The sequence below is a fragment of the Salpingoeca rosetta genome (genome assembly GCF_000188695.1).
Source record: "Salpingoeca rosetta unplaced genomic scaffold supercont1.6, whole genome shotgun sequence".
Lineage (NCBI taxonomy): Eukaryota > Choanoflagellata > Craspedida > Salpingoecidae > Salpingoeca > Salpingoeca rosetta.
In genome coordinates, this window is record NW_004754928.1 from 987,241 (window position 1) to 1,009,971 (window position 22,731).

Here is a 22,731-nt window from a genome sequence, read left to right on the forward strand (position 1 = left end):
GCATTGGTGTGCGTGAGCAAGTGTAGTGCGTGTGTGCGTAGCATGTGTATGCGCGTGTGTATGTGTGTGTGTGTGTGTGTGTGTGTGTGTGTGTGTGTGTGTGTGTGTGTGTGTGTGTGTGTGTGTGTGTGTGTGTGTGTGTGGGAACCTTGGCTTGTTTTCTTTGTGCATGTACGCTTGCAATCACAGCTGCCGCATTTCTCACATACGCACACACGTACCACCATCACCGCCACCGCTATTGTTGCTAGTTTGAGGCCATCTGGTGCATCACGAACATTGCGGCGGGCGACACGTATCACACGCAGGTCGTGGCGGAGTGCGAGGCCGTGCCCACCCTCATCTCCCTCCTCTCACGCGGCACAGACCGCATCAGGGAACAGGTGCGCCGGGCACACATTTACTAGCTGTGGCTGTGTGTGTGTGTGTGCGTGTGTGCGTGTGTGTGCGTGTGTATGCATGTGTGTGCTTGTGTGTGCGTGTGTACATCGGGCGATGAACATGCTCATCTCGCCACAGTTCATCTCACCACCATCATCATCATCACCACCATCATCATCACTGCACGTGCGTGCGCGTGTGTCATCAGGCCGCGTGGGCGCTGGGAAACATTGCGGGCGACTCTGAGATGATGCGCGATTACGTGATTGAATGCGGCGTGGTCGAGCCGCTCAAGAAGTGAGAACAGCGGCAGCGGCGGTGGAGATGGTGGTGATGGGGAATTGTGATGAGGTGTTTGTTGGCGGTGATCGCGATGATACTGCTGCTCACATGCATCTACCCACATCCTCGACATCACCACCAACACCATCATCATCATCATCATCGTCACCATCACCACCTTTGCAGGTTGATCCAGACGAGTGGGCAGGTGCCGCTGCTGCGCAATGCGTCGTGGGCGGTGACAAATCTGTGCCGCGGCAACAAACCGCCGCCAGCACCGGCAGCCGTCCGCCCGTTTCTCGCCACCCTCCTCAAGCTCCTGCACTCTGGCGACGACGAGATTGTCATCAGTGCGTGGCTGCTGATGGTGGTGGTGGTGGTGGTTTGTGTGTCTTTGGTGTTGTGTGTGGTTGATTTGGTTTGTTCTTGTGTGTTGTGTGTCGTTGACTGAGCTGCAGGAGGTTTCCACCGCCTTGTACTGCTCGCAATCACAACACCTCACACACATCACACATAATACCTCACACACAATACCTCACAACACACACACACACATCCACCTGTGTGGCGCAGACGGGTGCTGGTGTGCGGTGTTCCTGAGCATCGGCTCCACAGACAACATCCAGCAAGTTATTGAGACGGGCGCATGCGCAAAACTCGTCGAGCTCCTGCTGTACGTTCCTCCTTTACTTCTGGTGATGAGGGTGGTGGCAGTGGTGATTGATGCCCACATGCGTGTAAGTTTGGTGTTTATTTGTGCCCGCGTGATCATGTGTTCATGCGTGTCCAGTGTGCACCTCACGGAATACCCGTTTCTTTGTGCTGTTCAGACACGACAAGTGGGCGGTGGTGACGCCGGCGTTGCGGGCCCTTGGAAACATCGTCACAGGAAACGACATCCAGACACAGGTCTGCACACATGCACATGCCTTCATGTGCACACATGTGCTCATTTATTGTGCAGTGCCTTGTGTAAATGTGTGCATGTTGTGGAATGTGTGTTGTGTGATGTGTGTGTGTGTGTGTGTTTCCTGTATGTTCCATGCGTTGCGCCATCCCTTCACACCGCCACAAACACATGCCTGTTGTCGCCGCTTGTGTTCAGGTCGTTATGAACAACAGCATTTTGCCAGCGCTGCACTCCGTAATGAAGCGTGCATCGGTGAGCCTTTTTGAATCCAGTCCTTGTGCTTGTGTGTGTGTGTGTATGTGTGTGTGTGTGTGTGTGTGTGTGTGTGTGTGTGTGGAGCATGAACTTGCCAAAGTGGCCTAACGACTTTGTTGACGTTCGTCCCACCGAACCTTGACATAAGCTACCATTCCCTACAACTACGGCCACAAGACTCAGCGCCCCTGTTCTTACTACACTGTGGGCCTCATATCTCTAATACAATGGCCCAAACAGTATAACCGCGATAGTTCCCCCAAACTTCCAGTTCGGTGCCCCAACCGTTAAATCCTCGGCAAAACTACATCCAGCCCCGTATGTTGCTCCCTGATTGCATGGTGATTGAGACTACTATGCGATGCGTTGCTAGTGCGACTGTTATCAGCCCTTCTCTCTCGACAAGTTCCTGTCTCATACCATCCCGCGGAGTGAAACTGCGGGATAGCTCAGGGTGTCAGCCGCGCCTATTCGCGGAAAATCTTTCCATGTTTCTGACATACGAACCTATCTCCCGCTAAGGTAACCAAGAACAGAACGCCTCGTGGCACACCCGTATAAATCATACTAGTGAGACCAAGATGGTGTGTGTGTGTGTGTGTGTGTGCATGAGCTTGCCTCTCCATCTCCATCTCCGTCCGCATGTCTCGTTGGAGCACACGAACACGTGCCTGCTGCTTACCGCCCCCCTCCCCATGGCTTTAACTGCTGCCAGCGGGCTGTCAAGAAGGAGTGCCTGTGGGTTCTCTCCAACATTCTCGCCGGAACAGACGCACAAATCCAGGTGCGTGCGATGTGTGTGTGTGTGTGTGTGTGTTGGGCTGTGATGACACTGAGCACTGGAAAGCCCAAGTTCTCGCGTTCACCACCCTTATCCCTTGCCCCTCCCCACCGTGCACTGCAGGCTGTGATTGACGCGAATTTGATCCAGCTTGTGCTTGATTCGCTCGAGCACGGCGAATTCCGTGTGCAGCGTGAGGCCGCGTGGGCGCTCTGCAATGCCCTCGCCAGCGGCGCCGACGACCAAATCAGGTCAAGTCGTGGGTGGGTGTGTGTGTGTGTGCGCCCGCCCTTTTGAGTCTGCATACCCCTCTCTTTGTGTGAATGTTCATCTCCTCATGCGCTCTTTCCGCTCCGTCACACCAACAGGTTCATGGTGTCACAGGGATGCATCCCTCCCCTCTGCGCAATGCTCAAGAAACACGACGCCAAACTCGTCGGGGTGAGCACCTGCAGTCCTGTGTGTGTGTGTGTGTGTGTGTGTGTGTGTGTGTGTGTGTGTGTGTGTGTGTGTGTGTGTGTGTGTGTGTGTGTGTGTGCATGTCTGAGTGTGTGCATGTCTGAGTGTGTGCGAGGCTCATTATGCTCTCATTGTTCTCTCTTCTCCTTGTCTCACCGCACCCCCCTCCCACACACACACACTTCCACTCCCCCCCCACCCCCAATCTCTCCTTCAGGTTGTGCTGCAAGGGCTGTACAGCATATTGACGGTTGGAAAGCGCCCGGCCGGCGAACAAAACGACTTCCACGACGCCATTGAGCAGTGCGGTGGTGAGTGCAAGACAGTGGTGGTGGTTGCAGTGATGGCCGGTGTAGTGGTGGCTGTAGAAAGTGGTGATGATGGTGATGATGGTGGTTGTCGTCGTGATGGCGTTTACACATTACACGTCAGCGTGTTCACTTCAAGACCTGCCCGTTCATGCATGGTCACACGACGTGCTCCCAATGTTAAACCATTCCAACCACCTGGCCAACTGTTCAGGTCTTGAGACACTGATGCTGCTGGCCGTTGATGAGAACGAGAACATCAGTCGTCGCAGCCGTCTCCTGCTCGAAAAATTCCTCCAGCCCATGCACGACGCCATGGTCGAGTGAGTAGTTGACTTGGGACCCGGGTGGGGGGGGGGCTCTTGTGTCTGTGTGTGTCTGTGTGTGTCTGTGTGTGTCTGTGTGTGTGTCGCCTCTGTTTCAACCTTTTCTCCTGACCGTCATTTCTGACCGAAACGTTTGTTTCGTCTGCAGGTTGGATCCGGACTTTGACGGACACATGTACTCGGTGGATCAGATGCACGTCACCCCAAGCAATTACCACGTCTGACAACGACGCCGACGACGATGATGGTGGTGGTGGCCATGGTGGTTGTGCTCGTGATGTGATGTGATACGATGGGTGCTCAACAACGTGCATTTCTTGTGTTGGTTTGTGATGTGAGCCGCTCTCAGCAGCATTAATTGCAACTGTGTGTGTGTGTGTGTGTGTGTGTGTGTGTGTGTGTGTGTGTGTGTGTGTGTGTGTGTGTGTGTGTGTGTGTGTGTGTGTGTGTGTGTGGTTGTCGCATGGCTTATGATTCGTTCCAATTTATGACGAGAAAGTAAAGAGAACGCAAACAACCATTCCACACTCCCATCCCGTGCTGTTAACGTAACGTGTCGATTGATCAGAAAGGGGGTCACACAACGCATGCACACAAAACTCGCTGATAAGCGTAAGCACCACCACCACCACCAGCACACAGAAACAGGCGTCACCATCATCGGTGCGCGTGCAGCCATGAGCATGGCTATGGCTGGCTGCTGAAGTTGAGCGTTCCCTGATGGCGGTCCGGCGGGTTGAGGCGATGCAGCTGTGCACCATCGCCCATCTTGTCCCTGCGTGGTGGTGATGGTAGGGTGAAGTGAGTTGGAAGTGATGGTGGAGATTCCAAGCATGAACACACACACGACACAGACACAACACACAACACACAACACAACACGACATAACACACACACAACACAACACGACACGCGACGTACTGGAACTGGCCCATCTTGAGCGGAGAGAGGATGAAGAGCTGCTTGTTCCGGCGCATGCGCGTGAGTGCGAGCAGCAAATCGACAGACACCGACCGTGTCATCATGTCCTGCAGCGGTCAACGGCAGTGGCAGTGATGTGCAGAGGGAGCGTGGATGATGGAGGGTTGAGGGTGAAGCGAAAAAAGGAAGTTGCATGGGTGAGATGTGTGTATGTGTATGCGAATGAACGTGATTGAAAGCGCGCACACACACACATGCGCACATGCGGGATGGATTCAACAACACGACACCGCCACACGTGCTTGCTATTTGCACGATATCGCACCATAAACACGTCAAACTCGTCGAGGGCGGTGAAGGGGCACTGCATGACATCCCACAGGGACATGAGGAAGGCAAGCGTGGAGAAGGACTTCTCGCCGCCTGCCACGAACACACACACACACACATGCAAGTGAACAGTAGTGTGTGTGAGTACGTGAGATGAATGACACATGTGATGAAGAAGAGGTGGGGTGGGTTGCAGCAAGCCTCGCGAAACCACTCGACACACAGGCACATCCCAACACACGACATACATTCACACGCCCTGACCTGAGAGCGACTTGGTTGAGCGTGCGCTGTTTGCCTCCTGCTTTGCCGGCAACACAGTGAGGTGGAGCTTGCCATCAAACCTGACCTCCTCCTTGTTGAACTGCTTCTCAAAATCGAGTTTGCCAGAGAACCCGTTGTGCTGCAGGCAGCGCTGGAAATACGTCTGGCAACACGTTCCAGTGGTGTGGACGGGAGAGTGGCGGGAGAAGCAGGACACGACAATGGCGCGGATGACGTGAATGAGTGATGTGGATGATGTGGATGATGTGGATGACGTGAGTGGATGATGTGGATGATGTGGATGATGTGGATGATGTGGGGTGTGCACACAAGTGGCGCGCGGGCGAGTGTGACGCCACCTAAACCAAACAAATGTGTGCATCTGTTCACAGTGCACATGCACACACCCTCATGCGGCAGAAGTGGTAATCGACATAAAACTCCAGCTTGTCTTTGCGCCTGTTCCTTGCCTCCACCAAATCCTACATGCATGCATGCACGTGTGTGGGTGAGCGTGTGTTTGTCAGCGAGGGCAGGGCGTACAAGAGAACACACGAGAGAGCATGCCGGGTCCTGGTTGATCGGGCTGTTGCACGCGTGGTACACAACTCACATGCAAGTAGCCTTTCACGCATTCGAGGACGTTCTTGGCCTCGTCAAACTGCTGTTGGGCCTCGTGAAACTTCCGCCGAAACTCGTCAATGTTGTCAATGCTGTGCGCAATGTGTGTGCGTGTGTGTGTGTGTGTTGTGTGTGCGTATGTGTGTGTGTGTGAGTGAGAGAGAGAGAGAGCGAGAGAGAGAGAGTGGTGTGTGTGTGTAACCATGACGCGGGGCTGCTGTTCCGTTATTGACATGATTACAGCACACTCACACACGCACACGCACGCAAAGGAAACATTACATGGTATGACAAAGCCGGGTGTTGCACTCACTTGCTGGCCTGTTTGCTCCTCGCAATGCGCGCCTGAATTTGCTGCAGCTCGTGCCGGTACCGCTTTGATGATTTGGTGGTGGAGATTTCGTCCAGCCCGCGCTCAATTGCACTCTGCTCAACCTCCTGCACGTGGTGCAGACACGTGTGTGTGTGTGTGGGGGGGGGGGTTAACGTTGGGTGGGTGTTAACGTTACATCCCATGTTCCCTTCACAACACACCACACGCACAACACAAGACGAGTTGTGTTACCTGTAGATCGCGCTGCTTGTTCTGTATGTGCACCTCTGCAGCCTGCTTCTCCAGCTCGGCTTGCTCCAGCCGCTCCTTGCTCTTGTTCTCCTTCAACTCGTACTTGGCAAACCACGCAGGCAGCGCGTCAAGCTCCCGCTGCCATCGTCGTGGTGGTGCATGGAAGCGTGAGGGATGAAGGTGTGCGGCAGTACGCGAGTGTGTGTGTGTGTATGTGTGCTGTATGTATGCTGTGTGTGGGTGTGTATGTGTGTGTGTGTCTAATTTACCACCACCACCACCACCACCACCACCACCACCACCACCACCACCACCAACAGCGTCACGAGTGTCCCACCACATAGGGCTCCATCTCTTGCAGCAGCGCCGTCTTGTCTGGCATTGGGTTCTGAGCATCAAAGTCGCGCATCTTGCTGTCGTACTCCGCCACCAGCCTGCTCAGTTCTTCGCGCTGTTCGGCCGTGTGTGTGTGCGTGGGGGGGGATTGTGGTGAGCACGATAGTGGCAAGGGGGGGGGTTGCGGGGTGCAAGATGCAAGATGCATTCAACGCAACATACACGCAAGTAAGCACGCACATGCACACGCAAGCAACGCACGCAAGCACATGCACAAGAAAGCATCCACAGACACAGACACAGCCATGACACACGCACGCACCCATGCACACACACACACACACACACACACACATTCGCACCTTGTTCTGGATTGGCTGGAGCTCCTGCTCAAGGTCGTGGAGAGAGGACTGCAGATCCGCAACACCGACTGGCTCCTCCAATTCGTCCTCCTGTCGAAGAGCATTCAAACTTCGCTCCAACTTTCGCTGCTGACGCACAATCGTCCGCAGCTGCCGCTCCCGCTCTGTAATTGGAGGTATGAAGGGGGGCGTGTGGTGTTGTGAGTGTGCGTGTGTGTGTGTGGTGTGTGTGTGTGTGTGTGTGGTGTTGGCGTGTGTGTGTGTTGTGAGTGTGTGTGTGTTTGCATCCTTCTGCATTGTTCACGTTGCTGCGCATGTTGGTGCGCTGCAAACATGGACCACGCACACACTTGTCGGCCATTCATCAACATCATCTCGCAGTGCACGTGCACACCTTTGCTCTGGGCCTCATTGTCGGCAATTTGCCTGCGCGCGTTGGCGAGGTCTGTCTTTGCTTGCTCCAACTTTTCCTGGGCACTGCACAGCACCAAGCAGCCGAGATGAGCATGAAGAGAGCGTGGTAAGCATGACTTGCGTGAGGGTGTGTACAGCTTGTGCTTGCTGAATGTCGTCACCGACGACATACACACACACATACGCTGCATTTCAGATTCACACAAGCACCACCACTACGACGACAACAACGATCACGACAACAGTTATCACCACCACCGTCACCACGTACGCTGGGATCTTGGCCTCAATCTCCCTGGTGATCTGCGCGACGTCGGCGCCAAGACGGACGGGACGCGTGGAGCTGTTGGAGTAGTACCGGTTGCCCGCACCAGCACGCATCTGAAGGGAGGGGGGATGGTAGGGGAGGGGGATGGTAGAGGAGGGGGATGGTAGAGGGTCGAGGGGGGGATGGTCGAGGGGGGGAGAATGATGATGAGCGTAAGTGTTGTGTCGTGTGCGGCCATGATCACAAGCACACAACCGTGCAAGAGACTGCATACACATGTGCACACACACACACATACACACACACAAACACACACACACACACACACACACACACACACACACAAACACATTATCACACACATGTATGCATTTCAAACACGTTCACAACCAATCACCGCCCACACCTCGTCGCCGTTGGGGAGGAAGGCACCAGCGATCCTCTGTCCGTTGAGACCGCTGATCTGGCTCGCCCCTCGCGCGTCCCACACCAGCTCGCGCCCCTGCAACGCCGTGACACCCGGCGGCGGTGGTGGTGTTGGTCGTGGTGGTGTTGGTGTTGGTCGTGGTGGTGGTGAGCACGGCTTGCCGTAGAGACCGATGGTGGCTGCGGCTCTCTTTCTCCGTCACCGAAAGCACTAACATGAACATAAAAGCGCGCGCGCACACATACACATACACATGCACATACACACACACGCCACGCACCTGGTCGTAGTCCTTGCAGAGGAATGTGATGTTGGTGCGGCCGTGATCAACGAGAAACGCCTCCACCACCGGCTCGCTGATGGACGTGACTTGGTCGATCGTCTGCAATGGGGGTTGGCGGTGATGGAAGGACGGGCGTGTGGATGTGTGAGATATACAGCAACATGCATGCGTGAACGCACAAAACAACGCACAAAACAACGCACAAAACAACGCACACACGCAAGCACAGCCATACCGGTGCGGGCGCCTGGACGGGCGGGAGTTTGCGGCCGGCGTTGGCGTAGCTGTAGACGTAGACGCTTGGCTGGTGGCGGCGGAAGACAGACGCCAAAATGCGTTTCAGTTTCGCAGCATCGGCGGCATTGTCCACAAGATAGGCTGGCAGGAAGTTGCGCTGTCGCCACACAAGGAAACATACACATGTGTGCACACAAGAGCATGAAAACGTGAGCACACGTCAGCAGCACCGTCCTGCACAACTGATCCAACTTTGTTGTTGTGCGTCTCTAAAATAATGGTTTCAAAACATGCCAGTGCTCATCCCCCATCTCTCAAACACATAGCCGCGAAACAACCAACAAGGAACGCCGTACACCCCAACAACACCCCCATGAACACTCCACCGCGTATTAGCGACGCACCAGAGAGGTTTCGACGGCCACGCCCCACGTTTTGTCCTGCAGGCGGATGTACTGTCCGATAGGCCCGTACACGGGTTTGGAGAAGCGCTCGCGGTCGATTTTGGCGGCGGCGACAGGGAACTCCTGTCCCCACACACTCAACTAATGACAGCAGGGTGGTGGTGGTGGTGGTGGTGGTGGTGAACGGCGGATGGGTGAGCGGGCAAAGAGGACCGGTGCAAAACAGTGAAAGTGAAGCACAAAAGCTCACACGTGTGTGTAAACATGGAATGAAATGTGGCAAATTGCGCACAGAAGAAGATGAAACAAGCAAACACCATTTCATACACACACACACAAGCACACACACGCACACACACACAAGCAAGCAAGCAAGCAAGCAAGCACACACACACACACACACACACACACACACCTGGCTCTGTCCGCTGTGGATGAGATTGCGTCGCTCGCGTTCAAGTGAGTCAAGGCGGTACTTTGCACGCTCGAGCTCCTGCATCGACCGGTCCTTCACCTCATGCAGCCGGCCCTGCGCACCGTCAAGCTCTTGCGCCGCTTGCTCGCACTGGTGGCGGCGGCGGTGGTGGCAGAAGAGGAAAGGGGAGGAGGGGTGTTAATAAAAGCGTTGTCGACATCAGAGAGACAGTGAGACAGGAAAAGAGAGTGTGAGTGAGTGAGAGAGAGTGTGTGTGTGGCTCACACACACACACACACGCATCAAACAATAGAGGGAGTGCGTGCGCACCTCCTGCCGTGCGTGGTGCAGCTGCTGCAACTGCTCTTCCTTCTCTGCAATCTTCTCCGCCCGCTGCCGCGCCTCACACTGGTGGGGCGATGCGGTGAAATGATGGTGTCAAGTGTGGTGATGGGATGGTGAGTGGACGCATGCTGTTTGGGTGTGGAAGCAGTGACAAGCACATCAACAAGCATTGCGAACAACGTATACACACCACACACACACACACACACACACACACACACACACACACACACACACACACACACACACACAAACACACACAGTCACCACCATCACCACCACCATGATGGTTGTCGTACGTCGTGGGCGTCGGCGTTGTTTGAGTGCTCGAGCTCTCCAATCGTCTGCAGCACGCGCTCAGCCTCCTCCCGCTTGAAACGCAACTCCCGCTCGCACTTCATCAAGTTGCGCTGTGATGATGGTGGTGGGGGGGGCAACGGGAGTGAAGTTGAGTCATTCGGGGAGGGAGGGGAGTGTTGGCGGGCAGGCGTAAGTGCACACAAAGGTGCGCACACACACACACATACACACACATACACACACACACACGTACAAACACACACACACACACACAACACACACACACACACATACACAGGGTGCGCACCTTTGCGTCCTCCTGCTCGCGTGCCAGGCCCCTCTTCCTGTGCCGGATGTCGGTCGCCTGCTGCTCCGCTGCGTCGAGTCGGCCCTTCATCTCCGACACGGCCGCCTCCAGCTCCTGCATGCGCGCAGTCTTGGCAGCCTTCTTCGCCTGCAGTCATGGCGTTCGTGGTGTTATTGGTGTGTTGTTGTTTGATTGTTTTTTGGGGGGAATTGGGTTGGTGGTTGGTGGGCGTGAGGTGAAGGTGGTTGAAGTGAGCACAAGGCCAAGGCTCACAACACACAAACAAACACACAGCACCATCACCACGCACACAAACAAACACACAGCACCACAGCACCACCACCACCACTGGCGCACCTCAATCTTTTCCAGGTTGGCGGTGCATTTGCGGATATCGTCATCAAACTTGAGCGCGTCGTTTCGTGCGTCCTCAATTTCGCTGCGCTTCTCCTTGACCTCCGCCCACACCAGCGACTGCACCAGCTTGTGCTCTTCCTGCTCCATCTCGTCGATCTTTTGCGTCAGCTGGCAGTGCGTTGCGTGTTATTGTGCGAGTGTGTGAGGGAGGGACTCGGGCGTGTGTGGCTGGTGGTACAAGAGCAAGTGACAATCAACACTCTTGAAATACGCACACACACACATACATCCACATGCACACACACGCATACACGCACGAACACGTGTACGGACCTCGTAGCGCTGGCGGTCAGCCTCGATGTTGACTTCCAGTTTCTTCATCTCCTGTTGTTCGTTCGTGATGGGCGGTGATGGTGAGCAGGGGCGAAGCAATGCGGATGCAGTGATCATTATGCACACATCACACACATCACACACACACACACGCGCACAAGCACATGAACATGACTGCTCACGCTGCTGCCATCACCTTGGTTTTTCGCTCCAGCAGGTACTCGGACTGCGTGAGAATGTCGTCCACGTCCACAAACAAATGCTCGAGCGTCTCAACGTGCGTCCCCTTTTTGAAAAACTGCCACAGGGGCCAAGGGTGTGTGTGTGTGTGTGTGTGTGTGTGTGTGTGTGTGTGTGTGTGTGTGTGTGTGTGTGTGTGTGTGTGTGTGTGTGTGTGTGTGTGTGTGTGTGTGTGTGTGTGTGTGTGTGTGTGTGTGTGAGGAGGAGGTTTGGTTGCAGTTTGGTACAAGAACATCAGACAACACAGCACAACAGCACAGCACAACACAACACAACACAACACAACACAACACAACACAACACAACACAACACAACACAACACAACACAGCACAACACAGTACAACACAACACAACACAACACGATCAGCAGCAGCCGGCCTGCCTGACCTTGAAGAGGTTTGTTGGGGAGCTGTCTGTGAGGAAGGTCTTGGCAACTTCTTGCGTCAGGATGGATACAGGGTTGTCAATCTACACTCACGCGGAGTGGAAGGGGGAGAGGGTGTCGAAATAGGAGACACGTGTCGATGTGAGGACAAATGCCGATGTGAGGATAAGAGGTGTAGGAGGGTCGCGTGAGAGCAATGTGCACACACGCGCACACACGTGGAAGCGTCGCAAGTGCAGTCAAACGCGTGTGTCAAAGCAATACAAAGGGGAAATGAGAAGCAGGTGACGTGCACCTGAATGTTGAAGTGATCGCACATGTCCAACACGCTGCGCCTCGACGTCGCCTTCTTGTTGTTGTTCGCATCATACATCGTGTACCTGCAGCGTGAATGTGCGCAGGTTGAACGAAGCAACAGTGAAAAGAGGGATGAACCGCAACGAGAAGGGCCACAAACAGGGGCCACACACACACACACACACACACACACACACCCCAAAAAACAAGCAAACACATACACTCACACACACACACACGCACACACACACAAACAAGCAAACACACAAACAAGCAAACACACATACAAACAAGCAAACACAAACACACATACTCACACACAATCACAGCCCCCCTCCACCCTCCCCTTTCCCTGCTGCATGACATACGTTGAACCCTTCTTGGTGATGACGCGCTCCACGTGGATGACATCGCCGTAGATCTCGGGCTTGAACGCCTCCGACCCGCTGTTCTTCATGGACACGCGGATGGTGGCGTCCCGCGCGCCGTTGCGGATGAAGCTCGACACGTTCGTGCTACCGCGGCCCGTGTTGGTGGGCTGCGCGCCAAGGCCTGCGATGGCCATGCGGACAAGCGGGTGACGTGAGAGGTGCATGCGTGTGTGCATGCGTGCATTGTATGCGTCAGGGTTGAGGTTGATGCGGGTGTGAGCGCATGAATACGCGTGTGTAAAACGCACCAAGGACGAGGGCGGAGAGGATTGCGCTTTTGCCAGAGCCATTGACGCCGTTGATGAAGTTGATGTTGTCAGCAAACTTGATCTCCAGCATGCTGCCGTCATAGAGAGAGAGAGAGAGAGAGAGAGAGAGAGTGTGTGTGTGTGTGTGTGTGTGTGTGTGTGTGTGAGTTAGGGAGAGAAGAGAGGGGGCAAGTGTCATGAACGGGTGTCATGAGCGCGCACGCAAATGCAACCCTTGCGAGAGGCAGGAGGGGGAAGCTGGAGAGCGACGCAGAGTGGACAATCACACACACACACACACACACACACACACACACACACACACACACACACACACACACACACACACACACACACACACACACACACACCGGTGGCACATAAAGTTCACGAGGTGCAATGCTTTGACGATGCCCGACTCCGCGGGCATGTCCACGAGGCCAACATCAGCGTCCTGTGACTGGATCTGACTCATGTTGCTCTCAAACTGGCCCTCAGCTTCGTCTTCATCGTGGCCGTCATCCATGCCGGTTGAGCCTGTTGCAACCACCTCGGCGGAGATGGCCTGGGTTGGTGTTCGGGTGGCCTTGCGGGGCCGAGAGTCGGGCATGCTCTGGTCGTACTCCTCCTCCTCTTCCCCATCTCCTTCGTCATCGTCCCACTCTTCACCGTCATGGCCGTGCTTCCCCATCAGGCCCGCCTCTCCCCGCTTGCTCCGCTTGGCCGCAGGCATGGTCCCGGTCAGGCAGGCGAACAGTGGTGCGACGTGGTGCGACGTGTCAGCAGCAGTAGAACGGGCGTGTGTTGTGTCGCTCGCTGGCTGTTGTGGTGGCTGTTGTATTGGGTTTTGCGCGCGAACACGACTCAGCAGGCGACACGACGACATGCGGAAATATTGTAAGATGTGGGGAGGATGAGGATGAGATCGAGATCGAGAACATGCGGCCGCAGTTGTCTGCCACCTGCTCTCTGTTTAGACCTGCGCCTCGTCACCCGTTCACTGCGCGAGATGCAAGGAGATCAAATAACTGAGGGGGGTGTCGCTCTCTGTCGCTGTGCATTACTGAAGTGCAGTTGTGTTGTTGTACTTGAAGACTTGTTCTACTTGTTGTGACAATGGGGAAGTTGAAGTTGGGGCGGTTGAGGTCAAGGAGGAAACAAAGAAACAAGGAGCGAAGTCAGGGACGCAAAGGACAATAATGAAAGGTAGAGGAACTGAGGGAGCAGTGGTTGAGTTGACTTGAGGAACACAACATGAAAGAAGAGAGCAACAACGACGCAAATGATAAAAGAAGTGGGTGAACAAGACTACAAGAGACGACAAGAGTAAACATGCAGACGTCTCAACATCCCGGATCGATGACGAGAACAGACTCTGAGTAAAATGGGATGGCGTAGACGAGGCCATTGTCAGTGAGCACGCCGCCGTACCACTTGGCATCCCCGTTAAGGTTTTGAATTGTCGTCGTGTCGGTGGTGTTTGTGGTTGGATTGAAGATGAAGACTGATGGTGATTTGTATGGGATGCCGATGATGTTGCCGTTGGGTGCAAGCACGCCGCCGACCCACTTTCCTGAACCCGTGGAATCGGGCACGGCGAGGGTGTCTGCAGTGTTGGTGGTCGGGTTGAGGACGAGGGTCGTCGCACTAAAGTATGGGATGCCATAGATAAGGCCGTTGCCTGCAAGCACACCACCATACCACTTGGCGCTTGTATCGAAGCCGCTGATGGTGGTGAGGTCCATGGTCATGGACTCTGGATTGATGATGAGGACGGAAGGGGCCGTCGTGGGAATACAGTAGATGAGGCCATTGTCTGCTTGCACACCGCCAAACCACTTGTCACCCTGGCTGGACAGCCCTGACAGCGTGGTGACGCCGGCTGTATTGGTCTCTGGATCAATGCTCAGCACAGAGGTGGCGAAGTAGGGTATGCCGAAGATGAGGCCGTTGCTGGCTGCCACGCCACTAAACCACTTGCGTTCACCGTCACCAAGTGAATCGATGCTCGAGGTGTCTGCGGTGTTGGTGTCTGGGTCGATGATGAGCATCGTCTCCCTATTTGAAGGAAGCATGTAGATGAGGCCGTTGTGTGCCAACACGGCACCAGCCCACTTGTAGCTGTCTGTGCCAAGTCCGGAGATTGTGGTTGTGTCAACGGTGTTGGTGCTGGGGTCGATGATGAGCACGGACGGGGAGTTGAACGGCGCCGCGTAGATCAGGCCGTTGTTCGCCAGCACACCTCCAAGCCACTTCACACTCAGTGAGTCAAGCTGCCCAAACGTCGTGGCACTTGGGGTGCACACTTCGCCACGGACACGGTCGATGGTGTTCTGCTGCGCCTCAATCGCCCTCTGCTGCGCGGAGACAGTAATCTGTAGCGCAGCATTGATGCTCTGCTGCGCCGACACGGTGCTCATCAGCGTGCTGAGCGTCTCGTGCACATTCACGCCGTTCACAAACACTGGCTGGCTCATTGGATCGCTGGTGTTGATGTGAAACGCGCCCGCATCATCCTCCATCAGCGTCACCTCTCCACTGGTGGTGAACGGCATCATCGCCAGCAACACGAAAAGCTGCAGCATCACGTGTGCCTGCAGGCCCCCCATCGCTGTCCTTATCAGCGCCATCTTGTTCTTCCTTGTGGACAGGTGGATGCTGTCCTGGCCTGAGGTGAGTGAGACACAGGATTGAAAGATTGGTCTTCTTCTTTTTGTTGTTGGAAGGGAAGAAAAGGACCGAAATCACAACACAGAAACACGCTTCACAAGTGTGTTGAGTGTGTGAATGAGTGAGTATGGTTGTCCGGTTGCGTGTTGAGACGAGGTTGACTGTGCTTGTGCGAGTGTGAGTGCATTGCTGGCATTGAGCACTCACAGGCACAGCGTGTGCTTGGTGACGATGGCGGTGACGTTGTCCACCTTTGTGAACGCTTTGAACGCGACTACCGTGTGTGTGTGTGTGTGTGTGTGTGTGTGTGTGTGTGTGTGTGTGTGTGTGTGATTGTTTGTGCGGGCGAAGAATCTAAGAAACGAACGTGCGACTCAGGCGACTGTAGGAGGACTGTCCCGCCCCTTGTTCTCGCTCCCTGAGGGCCATGAAGATCTTGAAGATTGCATCGGTCAACTGTCGTGTCGTGCTTTCGCTGTCAAGCAAGCGAGGCGCTGCTCGTGCTGCTGTCCCCGTGTTCAATCGGATCAAGAAGAGGAGAACAGTGGACGGGATGGAGCAAAGCAGCAAGAGGAAACAGGCCAGAACAGAGAAACAGGATGGCACTCATTGGGAGAGGATGAGGTCAGGGAATCCTGAGAGAGAAGCAACGCGGGCTCGTGGCGACAGCGACACAAGACAAGGAGAAGGAGAGAAAGGGGATGAGGAAAGGAAAGAAAGGGTTGAGAAGGACTGAAGGAGAGGGGTGCACAGTCTGATCCAACATACACACACACATACATACACACGCACGCACGTATGCGCGCGCGCGCACACATCAGCATCCCGGGTCAATGACGAGAACAGACTCAGAGGAAGACGGAATGCCGTAGATGAGGCCGTTTGGACCGAGCACGCCATCGAACCACTTGTTGTCGCCGGCAAGACCGCTGATGGTTGTTGTATCAGTGACGTTTGTTGTTGGATCGATGATGAGAACTGAGTGTGATTTGTATGGGATGCCGATGATGTTGCCGTTGGGTGCAAGCACGCCGCCGACCCACTTTCCAGAGCTTGTTTGCTCGGCCACGACGAGCTCGTCAGTGGCGTTCGTGGCTGGATCGATGACGAGTGCGGTTGCCGATAGCAATGGGATGGTGTAGATGAGCCCGTTGCTGGCAAGCACGCCACCATACCACTTGGCGTTACTGTCCAGGCCGCTGATGGTGGTGACGTCCATCGTCAGGGACTCGGGATTGATGATGAGGATCGAAGAAGTCGCACGTGGGATGCAGTAGATGAGGCCGTTGTCTGCTTGCACACCACCGTACCACTTATATTCTTGACTCAACACGCCAGACAGCGTGGTGAGGTCGGCTGTGTCGGTCTCAGGGTCGATGATCAGCACGGAGGTTGCAGAAGCTGGGATGCCGAAGACGAGGCCGTTGCTAGCCACAACACCACTGTACCACTTGTTGATACCAGAGCCGAGCGAATCGATACTTGATGTGTCGACGGTGTTGGTGTCGGGGTCGATGATGAGCATTGTCTCCCTGTGCGAAGGAAACATGTAAATGAGCCCGTTGTGTGCCAGTACAGCGCCGGCCCATTTGAAGTTGTCGGTTCCCATCCCGGAGATTGTGGTCGTGTCAATGCTATTGGTGCTGGGGTCGATAATGAGGACAGAAGGGGAGTTGTGCGGGGCGGCATAGACCAAGCCGTTGTTTGTCAGCACCCCGCCAATCCACTTGTACGCAGTTGAGCCGAGCTGGCCAAACGTCCTTTCATGAACCCTGTGACAAAACGCAGCGTTCAGGGTTTGCTGAGCATCGATTGCGCTCTGCTGTGCATCGATCGTGCTTTGCTGAGCAGCATTGATGCTCTGCTGTGCCGAAACGGTGCTCATCAGCGTGCTGAGCGTCTCGTGCACGTTCATGCCGTTCACAAACACGGGCTGGCTCATTGGATCGCTCGTGTTGATGTGAAACGCGCCCGCATAATCCTCCACCATCGTCACCTCTCCCATAGTGGTAAACGGCATCGAACAGACTGCCACCACCAGCAGCACGGACACCAGCATCACACGTGCCTGCAGGCATCCCATCGTTCTCTTTCTCATCATCGTACTCCAAGTTCAAGAAGAGAAGACGTGAAGACGAGCAGAAGAAGAAGGAGAACAGGAGAACAAGAGAAGTAGGAGTTAAGTGTGCCTTCCTCCTTCAGTCCTTCCTCGTTCGCGTGTCTGTTCGCAGGACAGGCGCAGCTCCAAGAGAAGACGAAGACAGGATTGGTTTGTTGTTTGTTTGTGGCGTTTTGGCTGGTTGTGGTTGTGGACGATTGTTGGGAATCATGCATTGGATTTCCAGCCACACACAAGCAAGTTCACTGTTGTTTGTTGTGTTGTTGTGGAAGGCAGCACGTTGAAACGCATCCATCCCTCAGCCTTCCTTCAACAGCTCATCATTGGACCAACAAGGACAGAGCACACACCACACGATGTCGAAGTTAACGGCATGAGCTCATCTTGAGGCTTGTTCTGATTACGACCTGTATCTCGCTTCCTCCTCCCTTCTCCACACGTCTATCTGTGCGTGTCAAAACACCAACACCAACCACATGCCTGCCATTCTTCTTCATACTGTTGACTGTGCGTTCCGACAATGCAAATGTCCAAGGCAGGGATGCCAGCATCAAAGGGCCCACTCAATACACAGCAACGAAGAAGACAAAGAACACCCACCAACGGAACAGGAACAGGGTGGGTATTGGAATAACGCTCAGCAACAAGCAAGAAGAAATGACGCGTTTGTAGATGTAACCAGAGAGATACGAGGTGTCCCGAGGACAGGACACACACACACACACACACCTCCCGCCTACTGAGCGTAGTACTGGAGCACGTGCTGTGCACACGTGTCAATGTCGCTGCGGGTGACGTAGGCCTGGGCGGAGAGGCGCAGCCACGCCTTACCATCCACCATCTGCACTGCCACGGCGGTGTTGTGCTGTTCCATCATGTGCGCGTACAGGTTGGCGGCCTTGTCCGCGTCGTCGCTCGGCAGCCGCACCGTGAACATGCACGGCTGCATGTCGGCAGGGCACGCGGCCTCTGTTCCAAACAGCTCCACCAGGCGCTCCCGCCCCCATTGCGCAAGGTCCAGGTTGCGTTGCATGAGGTCGCCGCCGCCGAGCCGCGTGTGGAAGGCAATGCCATCGGAGATGCAGCACATGGCCGTGTAGTCGCGCGTGCCCGTGTACACGTACTGGCGAGCGGTCGTGCCGTGCGCTTCACCCTGCGTGCCGTCGTCGGCGTCGTCTTGGTACAGGTGCCACTCGCTGGACACCACCGTCGGGTAGACCTGGTAGCCCGGAGCGAGGCAGAGCACGGCAGTGCCCTTGGGGCAGAACAGCCACTTGTGGCAGTTGCCAATGTACGCATCGACACCCGCGTCGAAGAGCGACGCCACGCTGATGGGGAGGTGGCCCGGCACGTGTGCGCCGTCAATCACCACGCGCGACACGCCGTGGTCCTTGGCGATGCGCGTCAGCTCGGCAACGGGCAGCGTCATGGCGGGGAAGCTGACAATGTGGGAGAAGATGGCCACCTTGAAGTGGCCCTTGGGGTGCTTCTGGAGCTCCTGCTCGACAGCGGACGTGACCTCCTCTTGTGCGGAGATGGGAAACGCCACGGGAACGCTGACGACGTCCCCGCACAGCCCTTGCCGCTGCAGCGCACGTGTGGTGTTCTTGACCATCGGGTATGCACAGCCGAGCAGCAGCACGCGGTCGTCCTCGCGCACGCACGTTGCCCGCAGGCACGCGTTCACACCCGTGCTGCCGGCCGGGGGGGATGAAGTGACAACGGGGGAGGGGGGGGGTTGAGGTGGGACGGTGTGAGAGAGTGGATGTGTGTGTGTGTGTGTGTGTGTGTGTGTGTGTGTGTGTGTGTGTGTGTGTGTGTGCAGTAGGCGGTGTTGGTGAGCAGCAAGCGAGCGAGCATTGCCCGAGCGGACTCTCTCCCCTGTGCTACCTTGTGTTTTCCACCAAGCAGACAGACTCCAGTGGTGCATCGAGGAAACTGGCGAGACCTGAACGGCTCTTGGCCACAATCTCCTGGTACTGGCCCTAAAAGGGTGGAGATGGGTGCGAGTATGAGTGAGTGTGTGTGAGTGGAAGGGAGGGGGAAATCGACAAGCAAACACACACACATGCACATGCAGACAGACACACACGTACACACACGTACGTACGTACCCGGAACCAGACATCGGGCCGTTGCTCTTGGCGTTGGAGGTACTTGACGTGCTTGTCCATGACCACCTTTGGCACTGTTCCAAACGAGCCATGGTTCAGGTTCACGTAGCCAGGCTCCAGCAGCAGTTCCGCTTTCACCTCCTCAGCAGTGGGCGCCATGATCACAGACGGCCTCCGTCGTGTGTGGTGTATGTGTGTGTGTGTGTGTTGTGATGAATGGATCAGGTGATGATGGTCAGCGAGGCAACACAGTGCAAGGCAACACAAGCAGGCGATGTCGTTTATGGTTTGTGGTTGTTCGCCTTCCAGGGCAGTGTGCATTGCGGAGCATTTGCTGTATCTTCCAACGAAAATCATGGCCGAGCCAAAGGCGAAGAAGTGCGTGTGCGCGCTGGTGGTCGCTGTGGGGTGTTGTTGTGGACTGGCTGGATGGATGGTTGTGATGGATGCATGGATGAGGCACGAAGCAAAGGGGGAGCGGAGAAGAGGATATGGGAACAGCCAAGACGATAAGGCACACACGTGATTGTAGAAGCATGACCAGCACTCATGTGAAACACCGCATGCGCACACGCACACAGGGCGCGCATGGACCTGGGCGAGCTCACGCCCCACAACGTGAAGCAGTTCAAGCTCATCAACAAGATCATCTTTCCAGTCTCATACAGCGACAAGGTATTGCGTGTGTGTGCGTGTGTGTATGTATGTGTGTATGTATGTGTGTATGTATGTGTGTGTGTGTGTGTGTAAGGTTTGGCACGTGGGTTGTGCTGTTTTGCTTGCGCGCTGACACTCTCACAACACGTTCGTGTATGCTTGTGTAGTTCTACAAGGATGCCGTTGCAGCAGGCGAATACGCAAGGCTCGGTGAGTACTTATTGACAGTGATACGCGTGTGGATGCCTGTGGACGCCTGCGTATGCTTGCGGATGTGAGGTCTCTCTACTCTGCAGTTGAAAGAAGGAATTGGCACTGCTCCGCTCACGCGATGCATTTTGTTCCTTCCATGACGACCACTATGATGAATGTGCAGCGTATTTAGACGACCTTGTCGTCGGTGCCGTGTGCTGCCGCGTCGATGGCACCAAGATCTACATCATGACCCTCGGGTGCTTGGCGCCATACCGCCGCCTCGGCCTCGGTCAGGGTTGTGTGTGTGTGTGTGTGTGTGTGTGTGTGTGTGTGTGTGTGTGTGTGCGTGCGTGTGCGTGCGTGTGTGTGTGCATGTGTGTGTGTGTGTGTGTGTCTGTTTGTTGCGCACACTTTCCTGCGCTCCGGTCTGTCTGCTTGATCCTCACACTCTGTGTTTTCCCTGTTTGCTTCCCACGCCTTTGCTCAGGTCGAATGATGGTGGAGCACGTGATGAACTTGGCGCGGAAGGATAAGAAGGTCACCGCCGTCTTCCTGTACGTCAACGGTGCCGCTGCTCTGCGATTGTTCCACCGCTGTGTGACTGCACTGCTCCTTTCGCACTCGCATGTGTGCGTATATGTATGTGTGTGTGTGTGTGTGCGTGTGTTGTTGTTCCATGATGACTTTGCTTCTTACGCCGTTGACGTTGTCATATTGACCCTAACACGTTCAGGCACGTGGACGTGAACAACGAGGACGCCGTTGAGTGAGTGGAAATGCACATGTGATGATGTTGTGTTGTGTTGTGTTGTGTTGTGTTGTGTTGTGTTGTGTTGTGTTGTGTTGTGTTGTGTGTGTGTGTGTGTTTGCATGCGGGGTCGTTTTGTTGTTCGTGAATGTGGTCTTCGGCATTCTCCGACCATCTACATCTGGTCTGGCGTGCTCACCTGACGCGCTCTGTCGTTACAGGTTTTACAAAACGTTTGGCTTTGAGGTGACAGAGACGGTGAAGGGCTATTACAAGGTGCGTGCATGCGTGTGTGCATGCGTGTGGTGTGTGTGTGTGTGTGGATGATACAACACACGTACTCATCATAACCGCGTGTGCTCACCACAAACACACGTGCCCACCCTTGTTGCTTCCCCCCTTGCCATCCGCGCGTGTGCAGAAACTGTCCCCTGGCGACGCGCATGTGCTGGAGAAGAAGGTGACGCACGAGAGCGAGGGCGACAGCAGCAGCAATGGTGATGATGATGAGACCAAGGCGGCTGCCAAGGCCGACAAGGACAAGGACGCAAAGTGACGTGTCTGCGTGTGTGTGTGTGTGCTGTGATGTGTTGTGTGTGTGTGTGTGTTTGTGGTGATGTGCTGTTGTGTGAAGGATTGGAACTCAGTGCGAGAGCATTGGCTGGAGCCACTTCCACTTGCTTGTTGTTGGTGCTGTTTCGTTCCGTTGTTCGTTCATTGGCGGACCAAGTACAAATAGATTGGCAGTAGTGATCGCAGTGCAATACAGTGATAGCAACGGCAGCCACAGTGGTGGTGAGAAGAACGAGGGGAGGGGAGAGGGGTGGTGAGAAGAACGAAGAGGGAAGAGGGATGGTGAGAAGAACGAAGAGGGAAGAGGGGAGGGGAGAAGAAGAGTGAGGAGGAGAAGAAAGGGATGGCGGTATTGACTGCCAACATTCACACAAACACCACCAAGATAATTATCACACGACACGTGTGTGTGTGTGTGCACGGTTAGACGGTGATGTTCTTCATCTGTTTGAAGGCCGGGAGCGACACCTTTCGCATCATGCTCTGCACAGCCAAGAGCGATTGGGGGGGGGGGATGGTGAGGAGGGCGTGTGTGTGTGTCCGTGTGTGTATGTGTGTGTGTGTGTATGTGTATGTGTGTGTGTGTGTGTATGTGTATGTGTGTGTGTGTGTGTGTGTGTGGGAGAGAGATGGTATTTTCTGGTTTCGCGGCATGAGCCCCACCAGGCGAGGGTGAAGCTAAGTCAGCACCAGGATAGGATGCGCCCGCCGGGTGCAATATCCGAGGGAATGGGGGGATAGCGGGATGCGAGGGGAGAGTGAAACCCGCCCCCGGGTCTGCTTTCTTGAGTCACGAAGAAAAAGATAAAAACGTAAGTCTGTAATGCTCGCCCCAGCGCCGCAGAGGGAGGAGTGAGTGG

The 22,731-nt window shown here is 55.1% G+C and overlaps 5 protein-coding genes across 5 annotated transcripts; 2 read left to right on the forward strand and 3 right to left on the reverse strand.

Annotated features, from left to right (window-relative positions):
• Nucleotides 1–48: 48 nt before the first annotated feature.
• Nucleotides 49–3,926, forward strand: PTSG_02777 (uncharacterized protein; the record flags this gene model as incomplete). The annotated part of the gene is made up of 12 exons (XM_004996223.1): nt 49–54; nt 252–383; nt 590–678; nt 850–1,013; nt 1,237–1,336; nt 1,494–1,626; nt 2,544–2,612; nt 2,733–2,860; nt 2,978–3,050; nt 3,286–3,379; nt 3,591–3,699; nt 3,851–3,926. The coding sequence occupies 12 exons, from the start codon at nt 49–51 to the stop codon at nt 3,924–3,926; spliced, it is 1,173 nt and encodes a 390-aa protein (XP_004996280.1).
• Nucleotides 3,927–4,389: 463 nt separating this feature from the next.
• On the reverse strand, nt 4,390–13,628 carry PTSG_02778 (uncharacterized protein; the record flags this gene model as incomplete). The annotated part of the gene is made up of 28 exons (XM_004996224.1): nt 13,167–13,628; nt 12,796–12,887; nt 12,485–12,668; nt 12,115–12,199; nt 11,822–11,902; nt 11,389–11,490; nt 11,193–11,243; nt 10,860–11,027; nt 10,503–10,649; nt 10,195–10,305; nt 9,881–9,958; nt 9,551–9,700; nt 9,136–9,276; nt 8,730–8,888; nt 8,492–8,593; nt 8,191–8,286; nt 7,788–7,897; nt 7,497–7,579; nt 7,103–7,266; nt 6,742–6,855; nt 6,405–6,542; nt 6,153–6,277; nt 5,832–5,931; nt 5,626–5,700; nt 5,219–5,381; nt 4,950–5,047; nt 4,625–4,731; nt 4,390–4,477 (listed from the first exon to the last, which is right to left on the reverse strand). The coding sequence occupies exons 1-28, from the start codon at nt 13,526–13,528 to the stop codon at nt 4,390–4,392; spliced, it is 3,474 nt and encodes a 1,157-aa protein (XP_004996281.1). The 5' UTR covers nt 13,529–13,628.
• A 510-nt stretch (nt 13,629–14,138) lies between these two features.
• Nucleotides 14,139–17,548, reverse strand: PTSG_02779 (uncharacterized protein; the record flags this gene model as incomplete). The annotated part of the gene is made up of 3 exons (XM_004996225.1): nt 14,139–15,463; nt 15,840–15,940; nt 16,314–17,548. 3 exons carry the CDS (start codon nt 17,546–17,548, stop codon nt 14,139–14,141), a joined length of 2,661 nt encoding a protein of 886 aa, XP_004996282.1.
• Nucleotides 17,549–18,254: 706 nt separating this feature from the next.
• On the reverse strand, nt 18,255–20,062 carry PTSG_02780 (uncharacterized protein). The gene is made up of 3 exons (XM_004996226.1): nt 19,699–20,062; nt 19,475–19,569; nt 18,255–19,278 (listed from the first exon to the last, which is right to left on the reverse strand). Exons 1-3 carry the CDS (start codon nt 20,053–20,055, stop codon nt 18,321–18,323), a joined length of 1,410 nt encoding a protein of 469 aa, XP_004996283.1. The 5' UTR covers nt 20,056–20,062; the 3' UTR covers nt 18,255–18,320.
• Nucleotides 20,033–21,911, forward strand: PTSG_02781 (N-alpha-acetyltransferase 50). The gene is made up of 8 exons (XM_004996227.1): nt 20,033–20,076; nt 20,280–20,373; nt 20,523–20,565; nt 20,732–20,839; nt 21,038–21,104; nt 21,284–21,316; nt 21,520–21,574; nt 21,720–21,911. Exons 1-8 carry the CDS (start codon nt 20,054–20,056, stop codon nt 21,852–21,854), a joined length of 558 nt encoding a protein of 185 aa, XP_004996284.1. The 5' UTR covers nt 20,033–20,053; the 3' UTR covers nt 21,855–21,911.
• The last annotated feature ends 820 nt before the right edge of the window (nt 21,912–22,731 follow it).

Coding starts and splice junctions, on each gene's coding strand:
- PTSG_02781 (XM_004996227.1), top strand. CDS start 20,054: ATGGCCGAGCCAAAGGCGAAGAA. Junction 20,077..20,279: donor GCCGAGCCAAAGGCGAAGAA/GTGCGTGTGCGC, acceptor ACACGCACACAG/GGCGCGCATGGACCTGGGCG. Junction 20,840..21,037: donor ATACCGCCGCCTCGGCCTCG/GTCAGGGTTGTG, acceptor GCCTTTGCTCAG/GTCGAATGATGGTGGAGCAC.
- PTSG_02780 (XM_004996226.1), bottom strand. CDS start 20,055: ATGATTTTCGTTGGAAGATACAGCAAATGCTCCGCAATGCACACTGCC. Junction 19,570..19,698: donor GGCCCGATGTCTGGTTCCGG/GTACGTACGTAC, acceptor CCACCCTTTTAG/GGCCAGTACCAGGAGATTGT. Junction 19,279..19,474: donor TGCTTGGTGGAAAACACAAG/GTAGCACAGGGG, acceptor CCCGGCCGGCAG/CACGGGTGTGAACGCGTGCC.